The sequence below is a fragment of the Manacus candei genome, unplaced genomic scaffold, assembly GCF_025592945.1.
Source record: "Manacus candei isolate 608988 ecotype Guabito, Panama unplaced genomic scaffold, ASM2559294v1 h1tg000053l, whole genome shotgun sequence".
Lineage (NCBI taxonomy): Eukaryota > Metazoa > Chordata > Aves > Passeriformes > Pipridae > Manacus > Manacus candei.
The window spans coordinates 3,694,635-3,716,862 of NW_026138101.1; the positions used below are offsets into that span (position 1 = coordinate 3,694,635).

General features: G+C 38.2%; 1 protein-coding gene across 3 annotated transcripts in view; it reads right to left on the reverse strand.

Annotated features, from left to right (window-relative positions):
- WWOX (WW domain containing oxidoreductase) overlaps window positions 1-22,228 on the reverse strand; it is a 490,348-nt gene extending 468,120 nt beyond the window's left edge. For all 3 annotated transcript variants that reach the window (XM_051801776.1, XM_051801778.1, XM_051801777.1), the window contains exons 1-4: window positions 22,094-22,228; window positions 19,819-19,883; window positions 18,498-18,555; window positions 17,120-17,298 (exon numbers count right to left, since the gene is read on the reverse strand). In XM_051801776.1, coding sequence (XP_051657736.1) covers window positions 17,120-17,298; window positions 18,498-18,555; window positions 19,819-19,883; window positions 22,094-22,200 — 409 coding nt within the window. In that variant the 5' untranslated portion in view covers window positions 22,201-22,228. The remainder of the gene's footprint in view (window positions 1-17,119; window positions 17,299-18,497; window positions 18,556-19,818; window positions 19,884-22,093) is intronic.

Here is a 22,228-nt window from a genome sequence, read left to right on the forward strand (position 1 = left end):
TAAGTATGTGAAGAAGTCAAAGAGAAGAGGTATTTGTTTTAACTTTATGGCATTTACAGCACGTTCATGATTTCCTGTTAAAAACTGTTTACCAAAAAGCCTATTAAGATGGGCTGTCTCACTTGCAAAACACCCTGAAGCAACAAAATCCAGTTACAGCACAAGACATAACTTACATTATAGAGACAACAGAGACCAAGACAAATTTATAGCATTTTCTGAAATTACATACTTACGGTATTTAAGTCCAAGCAATTTTCTTGTATCTCTTTTAAAGCCATTCACTGCACCAAGCAACTTTAATTACCTGGGTAATTCACTGCATGCACATGAATTCATCTGCAGCATATGCAAAGATTTCCCCTCTTCCTAATTCCACTTTAAGCACATTTAACTAGAATTTTTCACGTAACTAACAGAAGACATACCAGGGTACTATTAGCTTTTATGCTTCTTGCTTTGCATAAAAATACACTTACTTTGACTAGCTTACTGTATTATTAAAAACTAGTTGTTATGCCTGGGAACAGTTTTGTTACTGTTACACAAAGATCCAGAGCTGATGGCCAAGTTACTCAGCAAACATGATGATGTTTTGCTAACTCTACCCCAGGTCACACTGTGCAAAGTAATAAAGTCCATGCCATTCACTGTTATAGTTAATAACTTGATGCTCATTATAAACTAAGTTACATGCTGTGAACTTAGTTCATTTTAACACCATCTTGACTCTGTAAATTCAGAGATCAGCGTTAAGCACTTCTCTTTAGGTCATACTCACTCATTTCTGAGCTTCCAAAGCATGATTCTTCACCTTTAGACTTGTTCTGGATCTTTACACAAAAACATGTGCTAAAAAACCCTCCATTCAAATATTGCCACAGGTCAAGTGCTGGTGTGTCTCCCTATCACACATATTTTAAACCACTAATTCACAAACACTCTGGCACTGTGTTTAGGACAGTTGGATAAATGCAAAAGGAGAAAAATAAACCCAGGTACCCCAAACCACATAAAGGTTTCAGTTCAACTACTGGATTACTGGCTATAGGTAAGGACTGTACATAACCATCACTACTTGATCTTTCTATCACTTTGTGGGGAGCATAATTCATAAGGCACCTTTCCAGATCATCTACCAGCAGAGGTAACAGAATCTCTTCTTCATAGAGCTCACTGGAATTTAAGTATGATCTACACACCCACTTGCTCACTCCCAAGGCTGCAGCATTTTTTATGTGTCCTTAAAATATGCCCTCATAGACCTAAAAATCCTCATTAAGCAGTACAATTAAGTACCTTTACAGTTTAAGAAACAGCTATACAGGAGCTTAGAAGAATGCAACTTCCAAGTGAAATATCTGAAGTGTCCAAGTAATTTTACAGCTTTAGCTCCTTGGTTCTGCAAAAATTAGTGTTTCTTTTGTCCCTCAGTGTCAAAAAACTTGAAGAGGTGGGGAGAAGCTTCTAGCAGGATAGAAAACATTTTCTATCAGATTCACTGTCTTTAACTAAGTTTATCAACATTTGTTCTTCAGCAAAATGTACTTATATTTTCAATATAGAGTAAATTTTAAAACCTCAGCCTAACACATGGATTGAGTAAAGTACAAAGCTATTTAAACTCTACAAGTAAAAATCTTACCTCTCTATAAAAACTACTACTGAATCAAAATCCACACTGAATGTGGTTTCATACACCAAAGTTAAACCACAAAGATCATAAACACCCAAACAGTAAAACATTACCACAAAAAAAAAATCACAGTATGGTTTAATAGGAAGAGAAATCTAAACAACTATGTAAAGGACATGCAAAATTAAGGAACCAGAGCAACCTTAATTCTTCCCACCAAAGTAACTCTTGTGGACTTCAAAAGACTTTTTTTAAACTTCACTCAGAGACTGACACCACTTAAGTGACACACGAAGGGATATATTAACAATAAAGATTTTAGTTTCCTTTCCAGGAAACAAATTGTATCCTCCAGAGGTGAATCTTCCCTGTACCACAGTGCTGGGGTGTTGCAGCTGCAGAGCTATTTAATCCAGGTCAGACAGACAGCCTGCCAACAAGTTATGTGCTAGTAGTGAGTTTTTTTAAAAGGAAGGAAAAACTACACGAAAAAACCAGCACAGGATTATAGACTTGAGCACCAAGGACAGCCAATTACAAAGAATTAAACAGATATTTCCCCCAAATGTGACAGAAGAACAACATGCTTAAATAACATCCACTTTGGAAAAGCAATCACTGTGTTGTATAGAGTATTTAAATATCCTATTTTGAGCAAATGTTTCATAAAACTAATTTCAAGCGATTGCCCTGGAAATCTCAAGTTTGTGCTGAGATCAACTGCTCTTGCTGCTGGTGCTCAAGCTGAACGAGCTCTAATCTGACACTCAGAAGTGAAAATCCTGTTTAAGAATAAGACATACATGAGGATAAACATTATGGCACAGCTCTACATCACCAGCTAACCTAAAGGACGGGGAGCAGAACTAACAAGAGAGCTACAAGCACATGGGATTTGCTGGAGACATTTAAAACCCTTCAGCCCTTTCTTACAGCCTGCTTTTCATAAAGACTCAGAAATTAGCACTGGATTTTATTCTTCATTTTCTATGATGACTTGTTCAATACTCTCACATTCTTGGCTATCTGCAGTCGACTGCTATCACTGAATTTTGGGGCAGATTTTCAGCTAATGGTCTCAATTAAGAAGCTGTTAGCATCGCTCAATTAATGCCTGCTGCACTGTGTCAACATACACCAGAGGAGTACAGGGCTCTGTCAAACGGTGCCACCTCCTCTGTAAAACACAGAAAGGGATTCACTGAGTGGAAAAGCAATTCAGTGATTTCTTGTTTAAATACACAGCATACAGTCCATCGATCACTGGGGGACATTTTGTAACCGATTTGCATCGGGCATTTACACGTTTTAAAAACATTTCTTTATTTCAAACACAAGCAAGTTTGAAAACACAAGAAGAAATTCAAAAAAACATTTCAGACAACAGCAAGTTTTCTTCAGTTTCCCTACCTTCTCCTGAACACTGGGATAATTTGGATCTGCCATTAACAACATATTTGAAACACAGTGGTGCTGTCTCTCTTTGCAACAGCTTAGTCCTCCATGTAAAAGCCTACAGGGTTTGCTCACACCTGGGTTCTTCAGAATTGTTTCTTACTTTCTCTCCATCGATGGAAAAGCTCTGGAGGCCCAAAGATCCATGTGTGCTCAAGGACTGATTTAAAGCCCAGCCTTCCTCGAGCCCTACATCACAGGCAGCTTGAACAGAAACTAAAAGGGAGTCCAGAAGACAAGTTTCTTCCCTGCCACTACAGTAAACATTTTAAGATCAGCTAAGGGAACACAAGTGTTCTGTAGAATTGCAGAAGTCCTGGTCTCTGTGTGTTGCATATTTCTGGTCTTTCATACACTGGTGGCTTTCTTATGGACTGTACAACAGCAGAAACCAACTCAAACATATCACTAAAAGTGTGTGTTAGTCACAGTTGTCTTCAGGTTTCTCTTTTTCACCCCACTACACTGCTCCTAAACTCTGATGCTGCTTTCTGAATTGCAGCAAACATCTACTGGGTTCTTATAAATAGACAAATGCCCCATTTGCAGAGTGAAGTTGATTCATTTTCAGAATAGATTTGGGGTTTTGGAAATATTGGGCTAAGTGTCTTCTGATTTTTGGGACCCAAGAGAACTACACATAAATGGAAAAGAGACTTGTCTCCTAGACATCACTAGATTTCTTTAAACTTGGAAGACCTAAACACCAGGGACATTGAATCAGATCATCTTACTCAACACTTCCTCAGGAAAGGAGTAAAGCAGATTTAAATGTGCTAAAACCATGAAGAGTTCTGGATAAGCTTCTTTTCAGGTTGAAACACCACAACAATCATGTGTGATTTAGGGAAGAATCTTGCAACTAAGATCATTGTTGTCTGTGCTGGTGGTTTAACAGTACAACATCCCCCAGAGCTTGCACGGGTATGATGGTGTGATGCCAGTCACATGCAAAAGAGCACATCCCACACACTCAGACCTTTCAGAGCCCAAAAAGCACCATGCATTCCACATCAGGATTGCCTGGCCACATCCACTCTGCTTCAATATAGATATTTAGGATAAAACCTTAAGAGACGCATTATTCAAGTCGCTCCAAATGCAAGTTTTCAAGCAAATAAAGCACCAAGCTATTTTTAAAAGACTCAATTTTAAAATGAGCGATTCCCATGAAATGCTAATGCTGCCTTTGTTTCTGTGTGTTTGCAGGCACATGGCAATGACACATACTGATATTTTTCATTGAAAAGTGTGATGTTATATGAAAGATACATCCTGCCTCTCCCTTTGTGTGTAAATTGGACAAATGTGTTTTTCTTGGAGTCATGAACCACAGAAAAAGCCAACCAAAACGAAACAGGGTGACTAATGCATTGGTTCTGTTTTCCATCTAACCAATTCAAAAATATGCACTCCTTACACTTCTTTGCAATACAGTGCTCTGGGCAAGGAAAAGTTATTCTTAACAGTAAGTGTACTGCTGTTGTCACTGACAAAACCCAAAATATTTTGTTTCCTCCGAGGGGAGCACGACATAAAATAAATATTTAAAAACACCCTTAAATTAATGGGATTCCAATTATCTGTTGCTTTGTTGTTCCTGTAAAAAATTAAAGATGCACCATTTGAGGGAAAGAAAGCTAAACTCTTGCCAGCAAGAAAAAACTCTAGCACAGTGACTGTGTCAGGCACACATATTACAAATATGCTGCAACCAAGAGCCACAAAGCTGGAGTCAGATCTGGTATCTACTCCAGCTGCACTGCCCAAAGACACCCACCAACTCATTTCATGATGCTACTGCACCAGACATGACCACAAGCTGGGCCCTGAGTCCTTTCAGCTCTGTTACACCTGAGCCTGATCAGAGTCTCAGCTCCCCAAAGGCACAGGCTGGGAGCAGATTCAGACACTGCCAATCCTTCACCGTGCAGAGGTGCTGCAATCCAACCCAAACACTGCAATAACAGCCAGCCTGGAAGGAGCCCTGGAGTGAGAACACATTAAATACAGAGCCAAGCTACTTGTCATGTCCCACGATAAGACCTTGTTTTAGTTGTGTCAAGGCAATTCCCACCGACCACTCAATGTTTGCCCATAAAACACGTGGAGATACCACTCAGAGTAACTGTGGTTTTCAACTAAGGTAGATAGTCTTAAAACAGCTTAATGAAAACATAAGGAGAGATAAAGCCAAAACTGAAATTTAATCCTAAACTGGACAGATCATCCCAATAAAGATTTAATTTTTTTTTTCCCCACTTGCCAAGTCATGTAAATACAAACAGGTAAAGCATTTGGCTTTATCACTAAATGTTTAAGGACAATTTATTAAAAAGTTTATTTTTCTGTTTGCATATAATTTTTCCATTGTAACAGATAATTTACCATGAGGGCAAATAGGTATCTGGATATGCAGCAACTCAGCACATACAAATTCACATTTTCTTGCCAAAAAAAAACCTTTCCACCTAAAAGTGCATCTAAATGTATTATTCCTAAGTCAAGCCAAGCAGAGTTACATACATTTTAAAAGAAACCCAAGATGATAACAACTTTGTCTCAAAATAAGCAGAACTCATTTTGGTGTGACTCATATTCCTTATTTTAATTAGAACCCTAAATTATTCAGAATTACATATGCTTATATTCATAAGGGATAAAAAAAATATTTTGTTAGACTACAGTTATGTTAACACACTACTTCTATTTTTACTGCAAAATAAACACTTCTAAATTAAACATTTAACTGAAATCTAGAGTAGCAGAAAACAACAAATCTGCCCATAATGTAAGTCAACATCAAACCAACATCATGATGAAATCTAGATCAGGACTGAGTAGTCAAATTTTGACATGACATTTAGGGCACTCCATTTCTCAGTTAGGAATCATTCCTGAATGTTTAGTCACTATGGGATAAGTGACCCTTCTTTTGTTTATTTGTTTAAATAAAGCCAGCCTATTTACAAATACCATTACTTGAATACATTATTAAGGAAATAAATAACATTTTTGTGCAGGCTCCTGCAGCTTCATCGTTATTTGGCAGCAAAGCTGAGGGGAGCTAAAGAGAGGCAGTGGCAACAAAACTTACAACAGTCACACACACACAAATCACTGAGGATTTACCCAACATCAGTAGCGAGTATCAAAGGCCAACAATAAAGAGGCTTCAGTTTCCAGCTAATCCACACACTCTTGAAGGGTTTGTGTTCTGGAAAAATGCCAGCCTTAAGAGCATTGGTAACAGAATACAGAAAGTCTGATCAGACATCCAGGATCAACCAGATTTTCAAAATTGTTTTGAGGGGTGGGGTTTTGCCTTTTATTTCCCCCCCCCCTCCAACTCCTTTCCAAAACTTTGGGGCTTTTCTCCTCCCCTGTTGTAGCTGTTCTTAACACACCTTCTTAGACAAGCTTACTCAACTGACTGGAAAACAGCCTAGAGAATTTAAAATTTATCTTTGTGTCTCTTGGTCTTTTTTTTTTAATCAGATATTTTTTTCAAAAGTTCCAAGTTCAGAGAAACGAGGTTGGCAAACTCTCCTTCTCTAAAGCTGCTCTTTGCATCAGCAGTAGCTTTAGGCAACTCAACAGTTTTTCCCACCAAAGCAAAAATGGAGAAAAAAAAGCCAGAAATTGTCTAGTTTCTTTTCAAGTACACTTCTGTTCCTCTGTAAACCAAGACTATCATAGGTTTCTGTACTGCTGAGCTGAGCCCTAATTAAACATAATAAAAAAAATTAGTTGCATGTTTTGAATCTCCTTTTGGCAAGTACAACAGTGCAATGTTAATAAAAGAAGTAAATTCAATGAAGAGGAATACTTCATCCAAGGCAGAATAATTAAAAGACATACTGTGCTGTCAGCTAAAGTGCTAGACCCTCCCAGCTTTAATCTCAAAGACATTTCATGAGAAATGCTCAGCGTTATGTAAAGATACAGAGAAAGTACTACAACATAAACTGGACCAATTTTTTTCTTCAAACAAACTTGATATTTATTTATATCAGTTACACAGTGAAAGATTTTTAAAATGTATATTAGACATTTTACAGATAAATAATAAAACAAGGTTCTGCCCTAAACAGCTCACAGTTCAGCTTACAAAAACAAAAAAAAAAAAAGATGTCTTACAGAATCAAGCATACAGAGACAGGTCCTGTTCTAAAGAGCTCACAGTTTGTATCACAGGGGAGAGGAACAGATGAGCAGAACGAAAATTAAAACAATCCTACTTGATTTCTGGCAGTCACCACCCACCTCTGTCTTTGGGCAATAAGAGATAAGACAATTTGTTTAGTTTGGCAGCACAAAGGAAGATTTTGATACAGGAGTCATTTCAGGATCCTGTGAAAAGAACTGAAGGCGGGGAAGATGCAGTTCATTGGTCTCTCTAGTTCAAAAGTGGCAAACCTTTTGGGTGTGCTTTAAACTACGAAGGGAAGAGGGAGATGGGAGGCTGTTATGTAACTCAAATGATCCATCATGTGGTTCCGACATACAAAGTAAGGCAGGAGATGGAGTTCTGAAACAAAAGATGAAGAATAAGAACAGTATTAACAAAAAGCATCTGTACACGAAAGCAAGGAGAATGGAAAACAAGCAAGAGTTAGAAGTCATTAAATTATAACATAAGGCCATGGGCAAAAAAAACAAAAAAAAAATCAAATACCTCTTTGCCACACTTTCAAGAAGGTTATGAAAACACATCATGCCTCATCTCACACCAAAATTAAGCTGCATTTTTTTTAGATGACATTGAAGGTCTATGTGGTAACAGACAGAAAGAACACCAGCAACCCACCCAAGAGCTCAGTGACAAGAATCCAAGGTTTTTCATCTTCCAAGAAGTTAGACCTTGCCAGTATGGGGCAGGGGATGAGAAAGCCAAAGATATACATGCCTACAGAACTTTACATCTGTAAAACAGGAAAACCTGCCAGGTGAACAAGCACACTACACGTTTTCCAAAACCCACTGGTTTTGCGACAATGTTGTGCTCTAAAATCTTGAGTCACAATTTGCAACATTACTGTGAGTTAGGTAAAAAGGATCACTCCTACTGATAGTCAGAATGTTAGTGTTCAACAGCTCATTCCAGACCACCCAGAAATCAGGCTGTACAATTCCTGATTTCACAGTCAGGCTGCCTTGCCCATGACAAGTTCCCCAGTTAAATGACCAAACCTTAGTGCGTGTGTGTATAAAGTCTAGTAATTGATATTTATTCACCTCATTACCCCTATACCATTGTGAAGCCTATCTCTGCCTTACATTCTGGATACATAACTTTGTGTTTTGACAGAGATGAGTGTTTAAAGTACCAAATGCAATGAACAGAATCAGGAAGTCTCAGGCTGTATTCCTTTGACCACAGATCAGATTCAGAAACAGATCACAACCTTCCTTCACTCAGGATGCCAAAAGTGTGCTGCCAAGTAGGTCATGCACATTTTTATGCACTCCTCTTTGCTTAGCAAGGCACAAAATGGTCCAATTTTACCTTCGGAATTAAAAATCCTTCAACAAGAGTAAGTTTATACCCCCAGCATCTGCTTGCAGCTGGACACAGACCCGAACAAACAAAGCACCTCTCAAAAAAGGCTTTCTTTCTTTTCTAGTTGCCATATTTTCTACTCTTAATATATCTTAATTACTCCTTCTGCTGAAGAATTAGAATAGCACTCAGAGAAGTGTATTTTTTACCCTGTGACAGAACAATCCAACTCCCACTTCAAACTGGAATATGGACACGGATGTAATCTGTGGATTTAGGTCATTTACTGCAGCCATATGTTGCTCCACGAGTACAATAAGACTAATAACACATTTCTCAAAGTCCTAAGTAGCATAATTAATGTCTGCAATGTACAAATGTACAGAAGCAAGACATGGTGCTCATGCTTGCCAGTGGCAGAAGAGGAATGTAACCATAATCTCTTGCAGCACCAGAATCTCTGAACACACAATATGATTCTGTTTTCTCAATTTGGTTCTGAGAGAGGAGAATTAACAAAGTCCCTCACAAACTTTTAAATAAACAGTGATTTTATTTTTTTTTTTTTTGCACAAAGCAGCTTTTTGATTAATCACAAGAGGAAAATGCCCCACAAGTTTTATGATTTTTAGTACAGAAAATAAAGGAAACCCAATTAGAGAATGTGCTGTTAAAGCTTCTTGGATAAAGAACAAAGAATGAGGAGACACCAAATATACCTTCTACAAAGATAACATAACCTAGAAAAAAATATGAAAAATTTCTAAGCAACACTCATTTTTTCAGAACCTCGAGTCACAGTGTATGAACAAGATTTAAATAAATACATCCAAAACTGAACTGTGACAATTCCTTGTTCACACAGATATTATTACTACCAAGAACACCTAACTTCACTAGTATTTTTAGTACAAAGAAGATATTAACTAAGAATAGGAACTTAGTGACCAAGGTAACTATAATTAAATGAAGGAAAGGAAACAAAGTGTATTACTATAAAACTATTCAGATTTGAAGACAGACTGTAAGGAGTTTTCTGAAGCAACAGATGAAGTACTGAAAACCACCATGTGGAAGGACAGCAAGAAATCAAAACCAGCTGGATGTTACAAGAACAAAAATATTGAGGTTATAGAGCTGAATAGAAGGTTACAAAGATCTCACATATTAAAAATATGAGCCAATAGAAAAAAAAAAAAAACAGAAAAAGGAGAAGGAAAAAAAAAAATCACTCAGAGAAGGAAAATAAAAACAACAGAAAGGCACAAGTGTGTGGTCAGTAACAGAGCTAAAAACTGCAAATACCATTAACTAATAAAAAAAGGAAGACAAAAGTACTTTTGTTTTTGATGATCTTCCCCTGCTAAGCCAAAAACATCACGTCCATTAATGTACATACAGGCTGTAACTGGAGTTGACAGTAGCTAGAAAATTCCCTACATGTCTGAAGCTACTATAATTGGAAAGGTTTAGCAACCTCTTCCAAAATAATACAAATGTACATGTATTCAAACAACTCTTGCAGCACAATTAGTTTTCAAAACGTGAAGGCACAGGATGATGCAGAGAGTTGAGCTCAATGTTGCAGTGAGACAAACCCAATCACGCAAAAGGTTTCTCACCTCTGGACTGTGAAATACGCATAAAACAACAAGAAAAACCTTTGTGAAATGAAATATTTCAAAAAGACAGAAAAGCAATCAAGTTGAGGCTCACTGAAGTGACTTTCTAATTCTTAGAGAACAGACAAGAACGTAAATACCACCTATTTAGAGGATTCTACAAAATTTTTCCCCTGTAAAACGAGTACCAGAAAGTACAACCCAGGCACACAGCTCAATCCCACCCTTTGTGAAAAGATTCCTTTACAAGCAGTAATCATTATTGAACCTTTTAGCCCAGATGTAATTTCTTACATGTTACAACAAGTTTCACATGCATTGTGAATTCCAGCCAAGGTTGATGAAGTTCAATAACTTGGCTAACCAACCATGGGTACTGCTCATTACACAAGTAATAAATAGATTCATCAAAATGGACATGAAAAAGCAGTATGAACATCTGACACCATTTTCAGCTTACTCAATAAGAAAAATAAATTACAGGAAGTCCAAGAGGACCTCTTAATATTTACAAGTAAGCAGTTGTAGCTTTATGTAATGCAGAGCAATATTAATATTCCACAATATTAAGCCAGAGTTAAAATAGAGTGATGGCAGTCATGGAAAACTCAGTCATTGTTACCTGCCTGAAATTTTCAGAATACAGCACTGTAAGTTAAAGAGAATTGTCTTCTATTAACATTAATCAAAGTTTGACATAATAGCTTTTAGTAGTTTTTAATTGTTTAGAATACATCACTACTAATCCCTGACAGCTACAAACATCCCATAACAGGAGGAGTTAGAAGTTCCTCCCCATAGTCAAGTTTCCCTCCATAAACTGTGCTTTTCTACATCAATTACTCTACTCTGGCCAAAAACATACATCCTGCAAGACTCAGGGTCTCCTGGAAGAAAACACTGTACTCCCATTCCCCCAAAACACTGGTACAACAAAATTCATGTCTGCCACAAAGTTTTGAACTTGCACAAAGAAAATGCCTGGGAAAAAAAAAACAGCAAAGGGTAAATTTCAGTAAGAAGCAAACAACAAAACTTCTATGCAGACACAACATTTTCATGGTAGTGCTGCTCGTGTGGTGTTCAATCCACAGCACGTGGATAACAGAACCTAAAAAATTCAGCCTTTAAGTTTTCAGCATTACATTTCCATGAATTCTTCATTAAGCCAACAGTTTTTCTTCAATACAATTGGTTGAAGCCAGGGCAGCAAGAAAATAAAAGACACAGTTGCACACACAAAACCAAACTGCATTAGGCTGAAAGATGATTTGCTTTTTCCCCCCTCATCCTCCTCACCCAACCACATTTTAAAGGGGTTTAAAACCAAATCTTCATTGCTGGTGAAGGATGGCAGGAAAACAGTCCCTAAACAACACAACTGTGCTGGCAGAAGACCCTGCTGTAAAAATTACATCTGCAGTGTTTTTAGTGGGTAACTTATTTTTCTCCTGAGAGGTTATTTTATTCTACCAGGGCAGAGCACACACCCCCCAGGTGCACCCAGGCCATGCTTTTCTGTTAACATCCTGTGCTGCTTATAATAGTAAAACATGTGATACATGGAGCCTAGAATTCACAAAAAATTAAAATATACATCAAGGAGCGACTCTTTCATGCCTTTAAAAGCCCAATAAATACAAAAGTATCCCATGAAAACAATCCCAGGGCCAGCTAGGACTTGGCCAAGAAAAATAATCCAAGGTTATATATTGCTGATCTGTCTGCCTCACAATAAACTTTGAACCCAAAGCTCCATAAATAATATCCACTTCAGTTCTCCACACATGAAACACTTCCAGCATGAAAACATACAACCATGCAAAGGCTGTAAGAGTTCGTTCACCACAAGTTATGCTGGTTTAGAGAGAACATGAGATGCACCCCCTGAGCAAAAGCCCAGCATTTCCCTTCCCTGTGCACCACTGAGCTACCACAGAATTATGTACAGAAATTCTTCTTAATAAAAACAGGCAGGGGTTTGGACTTATTAATCCACAGGAATTCATGCATTTATGAACACTAAGTTTGATTCAGGCAACGAACTTTTTTCACTAAACTGGGGAAAAGATCCAGATAGTAGGAAAAGACCATTCAAGAAGCATCATCAGGAGCTCGCTCCCCCATGTCACATCCCTTTTTCTGCTCTCAAAAGGGATGCAAATAATGATTACTAGAAAGGAAACACCTTGCTGTTTACTCATCATAACAAAACATATAAAACCAGAAGTTTACACTCAAATCTTAGAAGTCAACATATGAACAGAACTGAGAGAAATAATAATACAGACCGAAACCAGACAGATGTATTTTCTCTGAGAGATTTTTTTTCCCCCAAAAACAAATTATCCAACAAAAACAACATGATTTTTTCAAGGCTGACAAAGTTCAGGTGTTCCAGCATAAGAAAAGTTCCGAAACCATCCAAGAAATCATAAAGTGAATCTGAAACAGGGGACTGAGTTGAGCAGTTCCTTTGCAGAAGCCCTGCCAGTTGCACACCCTGTAAATACTATTTCATGTCGAAACGGGTGAGAGAAATTAAAAATAAAGTCGGTACTTTTGAAGAAAAATGGGCACATTTTTCAAGGAAAATTCGCCACCTAGCTCAAAAACAGAGCTGAACAATTCCTTTCTGACAGATTCAGACAAACACACATGGGGTTAGACCACCAAACTGCAGGCAATGCAGCGAAAGAGGATGAACATATTTAAGACAGTCGGACTAATATGAATAAAATCAAGTCCTCAATGGTATGTGAAGGGTCTGTTTTATTCCTCCCATATGATAAGAGTTTGCCTTAAATGAGACCATTCACTGGTCTAATTAGGATGCAGCAAATGTTACCTTCTTTGTGAAGGCTGATGAAGGCAGCCTCAGTGAAAGTGCTGTCGCCCACAAATAACCTCAGGAACTTCTGCAACTACAACAGTTCCCCATATTCTCAAAATTCTCTTCTCTGCAGGTACAGAGCAGTCAATTTTTGATTCCTTAAGAAGTAAAAACGTTTTTAATCATACTTTTCTGATCTCTCCATTGCCAACAAAGTTAGAGCATAGTGGTAAAAGCCAGCCAGCATCTCTTAGAGGCCTTAAATAGTCTTCAAAAGAAATTTAGATAAGCTTTAAAAGTTTAATTTTTCTTCTCTTACTGGTAGTAGCTTAAATAGCCATTACTTAATTGGCATAAGAAATACAACAAAGGTTAACACACCTGGCTTTATTCAGGCTCTGAAAGTAGATTCTGCTTTTTAACTACAAGAAAGATTTAGAACAATATTGATATAGGAACAAACACTACTACACAGAGAAGTGACAGCTCAGAAATAAGGAATTCAGGAATTCTGAAGCTATGCAATGTGTCATTCCCCCAGTAAACAAACTTTCATTAACTTCTGTCAGTATGAAGTACAAAAGCACAGTCTCAGCACAGCAGTCTGGCCACAAGTGTTGTATTCGTTATGGACAGGCTTACTTATTTTTTATACTGCCTTGATAAGCCTAAAAAAGTAAAAAGGTACTGAAAATAGCTTCTTAATACAATAAAAGTGATGAACAAAAAATAAAAATCTTGGACTCTTTCTGAATTAATGTAAGCACTGTATGCTTACTGCAAAGATTCCCAGCTTTCCAATATTTTAAAATTCTATTTCCACCCTGACAGTATCAGATCTTAGATGCTACTGGTAGCAGAATTAACAGAGGTAATCTCACATCCCAGACCACTAAAACTTTACTGTACTTTATCAGCAAGAGGGTCAGAAAAGTTTCCAGTATTTTGGGACCAGAAGGATTTAAGAGGGGCAGCCATTCTACACTGCTCACAGATGTAAAGTGTTCAAATAATGTCCCACATGAGAGAGATTTCGGAATGAGGTGCAGGTGATACAGTGAAAAACACAAGAGAAATTGCAGAGCTACATAGTTTGTATTTATCACAAAAGCAGCACCATGTGTGAACCAAATCTAACCATCTACCTGTTACAATAATGATTAATACTAAAGTAAATTATCAAGATACCCACTGTCAAACTGTTACCTTGCATGGTTTCGCCATGTTCAGACATGTTTGCTTATATACAAATCCTCACTGCAACTAACTACATACATTGGATACTGGGAATGCAGCTCACTAAATATACAAAGCATTTCAGAAGCTACACAGGTTCTATTCTGAGAGTTGTGCTCAAAGCAGAGCTTAAGCTTTAAGTCTTTTCCCCTGGTTTCATACAGCTGATCCTCAAGTTTATGGGGATGCAAATGAGACATGGGAGTGACAGACATCAATTTTAAAAGAAAGAATGAAAGAATACAGCTGCTAACTGTATTTTAGTAGTTAAGAGGAGAAAAGTAGGTTGCTTCACCTGCTGGTGAAGTTGGTTCACTTCCACTAGATCAGGTTGCTCAGAGAGTTATTGGGAAAAAAGTTATGAGAGAGAAGAATAAAATAGGAAAACATCTATTTATTGTTTATAAAAATTAAACGGCCAGTTATTCAAAACAACTTTTATATCACAACACAGATATTTGAGATAAATTATATCCACATTCCCCAACCTTTTGCATCAGTATGACAACAGCTGCTAATGCTGAAGTTCTGCACAAGAAATAAAAAAGAGACATGATAACTTCTCACACATAAATATATGCAGACCAAAAGCTCACTGGAGTAGTGACTCATCTTTTAAGAACTGATTAATAGTAACTAATACACAGCTTCACTCCTGGCTTAGGTTCTTCATTGCTCAGAAGTAAAAGTGCCAGGAAAATAAAAAAAGAGAAGTCCAATTAACAAAGCATTAAACAACAATTATTTCAAAGAAACAATCTAAAACATTAAAATATAAAAGTAATATACAAAGCCACATTACAGCTTCTGGATTTTCTTCAGCATTTGAAGAAAATTAAGCTGCTTGCTCTGGGCATCCCTTTCAAAAGCCTTTAACAGGCCTCTTTGGACCTTCACAGAGCAGAAAAATTAGAATCCCAGTTTGACTAATTGGTTGTGATTATCAATACAGTTTTGTGATAAGATTTTGGAAAAGCTTTAAGAAAAACTTTGCTTTGGGGAATCTGCCTGCCTGGACAGAACAAACACATTTTGCCCTTCCATGGGATACTGAAATATTACTTATACTTCACTACTCACAGTCACCACTGGTTAAATGCAACTGCACCCAATACAAAAACCAGAAAATATAGTAGTCTCAAGGTCATACAGCTACATAACCCTTAAAATCAGACAGAAATATTTATATAAGTCAGAAAAATTACACAACTGTCTCTCTGGTATTAAAACCAAGTTAAAGGAGGGGTTTTAAATGTTTTACTTGAGGAGACTGCTTTCACATACAGCTGAAAACATCACACCTCTGTATAAAATTAAAACCTAGATGAACTGCTGATACGCTTTTATAATTTCAAATTCTAGCCCTAATAATTAAGAACGCAAACAACAGAATTACAGGAGCAGTTACAAACAGTGGGGGGAAAAAAAGCACCAGGTCGCTTTTGTTAAGTATTTTCAAAGAGCAACACAGACCTCTAGTGGAAACATTAGTGAGCACAACTTCACCCATACCAGCAGCAGGCTGGGGAAGAACTTTTTGTAACCGAGATCTTTAAACAGAAAAACAACCCACAGAAGTGCCCATTATCTTCAATTCCTCAATAATAACAATAATTCCTCAATAAGTCTTACTGATTTTAAGAGAACAAACTGACACTACTCATGTTTAAATACACATGAACAACGTGATTTTAAAACCAGAGGGACTGACAGTGCAAGACTAAACTATTCAGTAAGTCTGTCTTACTCTTTTTACTACACCATCTTAGCCGTGATCAAAAGTCACCTCTAATTCAAGTGCAATATTCAGATTAAAATTCTGATTGAGTTTAAAAAAAAATACACAAGAAAAAAAACCCAAAGAATAGTTGGACTGCACAGTCAGAAGAAAAAGCTTTCAAAATAAACAAATAAGAAAATATTTTACTAATAACTCCTGATCTGCTGTGATTATATTGTAAGAAAGAAATAACTCATTAATTTTCATTAGCAACTTGGAAAAGGTTAATGAAGTGTTTATAAATCTTTTTAGTACTTTTTTTCCCCCCTCCCACTTTTCACTGCAACTTTAGGGATTAAGTTAAGAAAGTGGGTATATAATCTAGGACATTCTCACAGTCCACAGTCCTAATCAGTAATAAAAAGAACCACCACTAAGCAGCTAATTAGAATCTCTCAAATACTCACCAACTATAGAAGCAATACTATGTAGGAGATACCTGAACAAGCTGGGTGTCTGAAAAGATTTATGAACCTGGTAGACAATACAACTAACAGGGATTTCTAAGGGTCATAAATCATATTTCTTTGCCATAAAGGAGCATCGAGTAAAACATTCTGATACAAGTTCATCATCAAATTCACTTGAAAGTACCTTCAGTAATAAAAATTCCACAACCTCCTTGGAAAAATCTTTACCTGAGTTCACTTGCTGCCCGTAGGAAGTTTTTTTCAATACTTTACCTGAACTCCCCTGCAGCCTTACAAACCTTACTCCTTGTCCTAGCCACCAAGATCGTAAAAAGAAATTTCCCTCCTCTTTCACAGTCATCCTTCATACATTTACATAATGTAAAATGCCTCCCTCGATATTTTTCTAGACACAAATCAATTGTTTCAGCACTTGATGTCTTTCCTGTAGCTCTCCTGTAAGCTCCAAATTCTCCACACCTTTTTTTTTTTAAAAAAAAAAAACAGTTTTCTAACTAAGGGTTTTACATGAAAAAAAAGTGCAAATCAAGTTTGAAAACCAAAAGTACACAGATAGTTAAACAACAAAGCAGTCAGTAAGACAAAGCTTGTCATATTTTACCTTATGTGTCATGTTAACCTACCTATTCCTGAATTTGCTCCTGTGATTATAACCACTTTCCCACTCAAGTCACGACCCTGGAGTATTTCCATTGCAGTACTGTTTCCATCATATTTTTGTCTAGTAGCAGGTTTTGCTGGATTATCTTCAACTGTAAAGGCCAGTCTTGGGTCAAGGTAGGTAGTCCTTTTGTTTATGTGGCTGCAAAAGAACACAAAAATTCAACTGCTTGAACCCCTCTGTACTCTGCCTGTAGATTTTAAATGTATTTCAACCACTCTTGTGTACAATTCCAGTGGATCCTTTAAATTCAAAAAACTCAAGTTATTTTTTTCAGTTTTGTTAAAATCATCTCAATTACTTTTTTTAATCAAACATTTTTCCAGGTGTGACAACATCCATTACTAATTGTATTCACACACATCACAAGCCATTCTGAACTTCATGTGAACCCCTGACATAAAAGGCAGAATTTTGTCAGGGAAAAATAAAAAATCTCATTATATTAGGGAAGATCATGTTCTCTTAGGAGGTCTACAAAAGGGGCCTACACTACTCCTTGAAACAATACACCAAGGGCAAATGCAGCTCAGCACTTTTTGCTCAAACAACTGAAAAAAAGCAGCTCCACATCAGCTCAGCAAACAGCACAATTTGGACCAGGCTCACCTCTATAAAACCATGTTTTAGTTTTCTTCAGACAATTATCAGAAAGACACAATAAGCAACAACTTTCAGTCTTCAGCCCTGAGGTACAGGACAGAGAGGCTACACTTGCTATTTTGGCCTGGGAATATTCTTTATTCTAACAAGTCAGTTTAAGATAATTACCCCATTTTCACCCTGCCATTAAACAGACACAAACAGAAACATGCCCAGAAATATTTTTCTGCTTCTGTGAACTTCCTCCCCTCCCACTTCTCTAAAAGTCTTTGCTAGACCTGTCCTCTTCTCTGTCCGTGCTTTACATTCCAGGCGAGTCAGAGCTGCAACAATTTTGGTTTTGCCCTGTATGTTTAAAGCATTACTGCAATGTTAACAACCAGACGCAAAGTTCTGGGCATGTTTTTAAAGTTCCTGATACAGAGTTTATCCCTAAAGGTACACAAACAAAATGAGCCTACAGAAACACTGCCTGAGGGTCAGCTCACATCCTGAGATGTGGATGTGCAAGCACTTCACCCAAGTGACTATTTCTGTGCACGTGGAAGAATTCAGAAGACCAAAAATGGGTGTTTAGACACTGCTAGAACTCTAATATGTGCATGTGGATTCTGAAGCTGTACTTATTAATCTCTTTGCCTTCCCAGCTGATACTGTCACAGCATCATAACTCAAAAGGCTACTCAGCATGTAACAGTTGTCCTCCTTGAACATATTCTACAGTTTGAGATACTTACTCTACAAAATAGACTTGTCCATTTTCATCAGTCTCCTGCTCCCATCCATACGGCAGATCTAGGAAGCACATAAAATACTAACTTTATTTTCAGGCATTACACTACACTCCAATATGAAGTTTAAGTGATTTCCCAGACAGATGTGACACAATTCTGCATTATTTCTGTAGATGGTGTACTACATGCTGCACTTGAATATCAGAACTTGAAAGAAGGATTGCTTTCCTAATCACACACAACTGCTCTCTCATAAAAGTACAACATACAGGAGATCCCATACAAAAATAACAAGTAGCAGGTTAAGTATAATCTAAAAAAAAATCTTCATATAGATTATTTCGTGTTATAGCACAAACCAGCAAAATGCAGTCATGATTCCTAGTACCTACACATCTACACTGCTCACAGTTTAGTATCTATCCCTGACAAAGTAAACAGCAAAAACCATTGAACTAAATGTAGGAAAAATTGAAAGATCACAACCCTCAAGTGGGCACGAGATACATTAAATCAAACATAAATGATTCTATGATTCTATGAAGTTGGAAGGACAGATAAAAGAACAAAAATGACAAATCTTTACAAAACAAATTCTTACATAAAAGATCCTACAGAAATACTTAACAGATGGCACTCTCAGTATTCCTAACCCCGGCTGAAAAGTACTCATTTTAATTTGATCAACACAAGATCTGCTGAAAACATTCCACTTATAGTCAGACTACCAATGCCAAAAGAAATATGGTTTGCCAATAGTATAGTACCCCCAGGTGCACCACATAGAAGCTTCTGGGAAGATCTAATTCAAGGCACTGATCCAAGGCCCTTAAGAAGCCATTTTCCTCTGGAAGTGTCCTGCAACAGTGTCTGCCTCCTGTTCCGGCACAAACATTCAACTGGGTTGGGGAAAACAAGTAAAATGAAAACTAACAAGACTTCCTTCTGTGCCAGGGATATTATTTAATGAAATACAGTCTTTGAAGAATATAATTCAACTATAAATATTATCTGATAGACACCAGGAAATCAGAATCCAATCAGAGAACTCCAGACTCAGACTATATGCTTTACAAGCCACACTAAAACAAACCCTCTAACCTAGAAATGGTACTTTGACTTTATGGAGCAATCCAAGAAAGCCATAAAACTGCAAAGTGATCACCCTACTTCAATCACAGAAGCAAAACCCCACTGAAATCATCTGTATTTTGCCAGCTCAGTTTGCCTTGGTGATTAGTGTCAACTAATGATCAGCTGAAGTTTGTGGAGGAAATTATGTCTGTAACATAATTTCAGTTCATTACAAAAGCTTAACACAAACCTCCTGCAACACGTTTCCTCTTCCCAGATTTAGGATGTTCCCACTGTGTTTTTTCTTCCAGGTGGCTGCAGGAAAAGAAAAGTTCAAGATTTTAGAAAATTGCCTAATAATCTTTCAGATGGAATCCAAAATATTGCCACAGTTCTGAAAGTAACTAACCAGAAATCTATAAAAAGCACAGGAATCTATAAAAATTCAAATAAATGTTTGACTTCCAATCTAAGTTTTGTTACTTATGAGAAGAAAGAAAACCCAAAACTTATTAAAAACTAACATTAACAGACTCAGAAAAGAACTCAAAAAGATGGTGAAATTTGGCAGGAATAAGGAAAAAAAAAAGCCTAAGCTAGTAATAATAATACCAGAAAGTTTTCAAATTACAAAAGTACCTTTCTAAAACTCTTGCCTAATAATACTGATTTGCAGGCTATAAGCTAAGTAAGTCGGATTTCTACATCAGCAATTGCAGCTTTGGACAGTTAAGTTTATCCACAGGCCTTGAATAGAAGGATATTTATTTAATATACTTGATAATGGTATCACGTTACTCTCTCATAAGGTTTTGTGGACTACAGACTAATAGGCAAAGTGGTCTGCACATAAACAAGGTCTTAAGATATGCAACCTGATTTTAGCACTTTGGATATTAAAATCTTATCTTTCATTAAATATTTTTAAATAAGAACCAAGTTGTAATATTAAGAGTCAGGCAGGGATTATTTGAGTGTCCAAAATGACAGCTGCCCAAGTGTGAAATAAAGACTGACAACAGCACTGAATAATATACATAAATTACCTCTAACCCCCAGGCCTAGTACCAACAGCAAGTTACACACAACATAAGCAACTTTCCCTTCTTACAACAACCCCACAGTGTCAACATCAGGTATTACAGGAATCACAGCTGGGGATCTGAGACTAAACAATTGCACCTGTGTGACCTGCACAAGCTGCAAGATATTTAACCACATTACTGCAGCCTGACAAATAAATGACTGTCCACCTGTGTGCACACCGAACTCATCATAAACACCTTTAAAAGTCTAAAATCAAAATCATGCTATTCCAGCTAAGTTCATATTGTTGATGAGGTTTAAAACAAATGTCCAGAATATGCAGAGGTATCACAGATACAGAGCATACATTAAAGGTAGCAACATCTGTTCGTGTCAAATATATTTTTAGACACACTGGGATAGATTCTCAGGCAGTAAAGATACATTCATTTCATGTCATTAAATTGAATCTGTCCAGTTTCACAACAGTTAAGAAACTGGCCTGTTGAATTAATTGTGTAGAAATCACACCTAGTAGTATCTCATTATTTTGTAGGTATGCTACTTTCAGCAAGTGATTCCTTTGGACAAGAGCTTTTGAAATCAAAGGAAACATACAGGCACTCGGCCTAAGAAAAACAAACATCTAGAGAATTTGCAGGGTTTACAAACAAAGTGTGGATAAACAAAAACATTCTCACCAGTGTTTGTAAAGCAGAACTCAGGAGGGAGATGCCAACTCACCACAGGTGAGAATAAACTATACTTTCCCCCCTTTTTGTGGAAGGGAATAAATTTTGTAGCTCTAAACAGGCCAAAACATATCCCAAGATCAGCATGGCTACAGAAACTACACGAGAGGAGAAAGTGTATAAATATACATTCCACTGAGTTAGGTCCCTCTGTGGCACAACCCTTTGTAACCTCCGAGGACACAACCACCAGAGACAGCGGTGCTAAACGCGAAACCTTCTCTCTTGCTCAAGTTGTGACATATGAAGAGGCGAGGGACTGCACCTACAGCTCCTAACTTCCATCGGACCTGCTTCTCCTCTGCTCCTAGACGGAGGAAAACTAAGAAACCCACAACACTGTGTGAGCTCAACACGGAGAGCCCCGAGGTGCGCTGAAAACAGCTCCGCGAGGGCTCCCTCCCGCATCCAGGAGCGGCTCCAGCATCATTCCCACGCGGGGCGGGCGGCGGTGGCTCCGCATCGCTCCGCACGGACCGCCCCGGGCTCAGCAGGGGCGGCTGCCGCTGTCCCTGCGGCTGTCACAGCCCAGCCCACACACGGAAACCGAGTCCCACGGACGCCGGTCCCGCCGCCCGAGCCCCGGCAGCTCGTCCGCGCTGCACCGGGCGGGACGCGGCGGGTCCTGCCCCGCACCCGCACCCGCACCCGCACCCGCACCCGCACCCGCGCTCCGGGGCGGCAGCGCCGGCGGCTCCGGGCGGTCAGAGCGCTCCAGGCGGGCTCGCCCGCCCTGCCTCCCCTTACTTGGCGTAGTAAACCCAGCCGTCCTTGGTGGTGCGCTCCTCCCAGCCCGGCGGCAGCTCCTCCTCGCTGTCCGTGTCCTCCAGCCCCGCGTATTTCAGCGCCGCCATGGGCACGGCGCGAGCTCCCCGCGCGGCC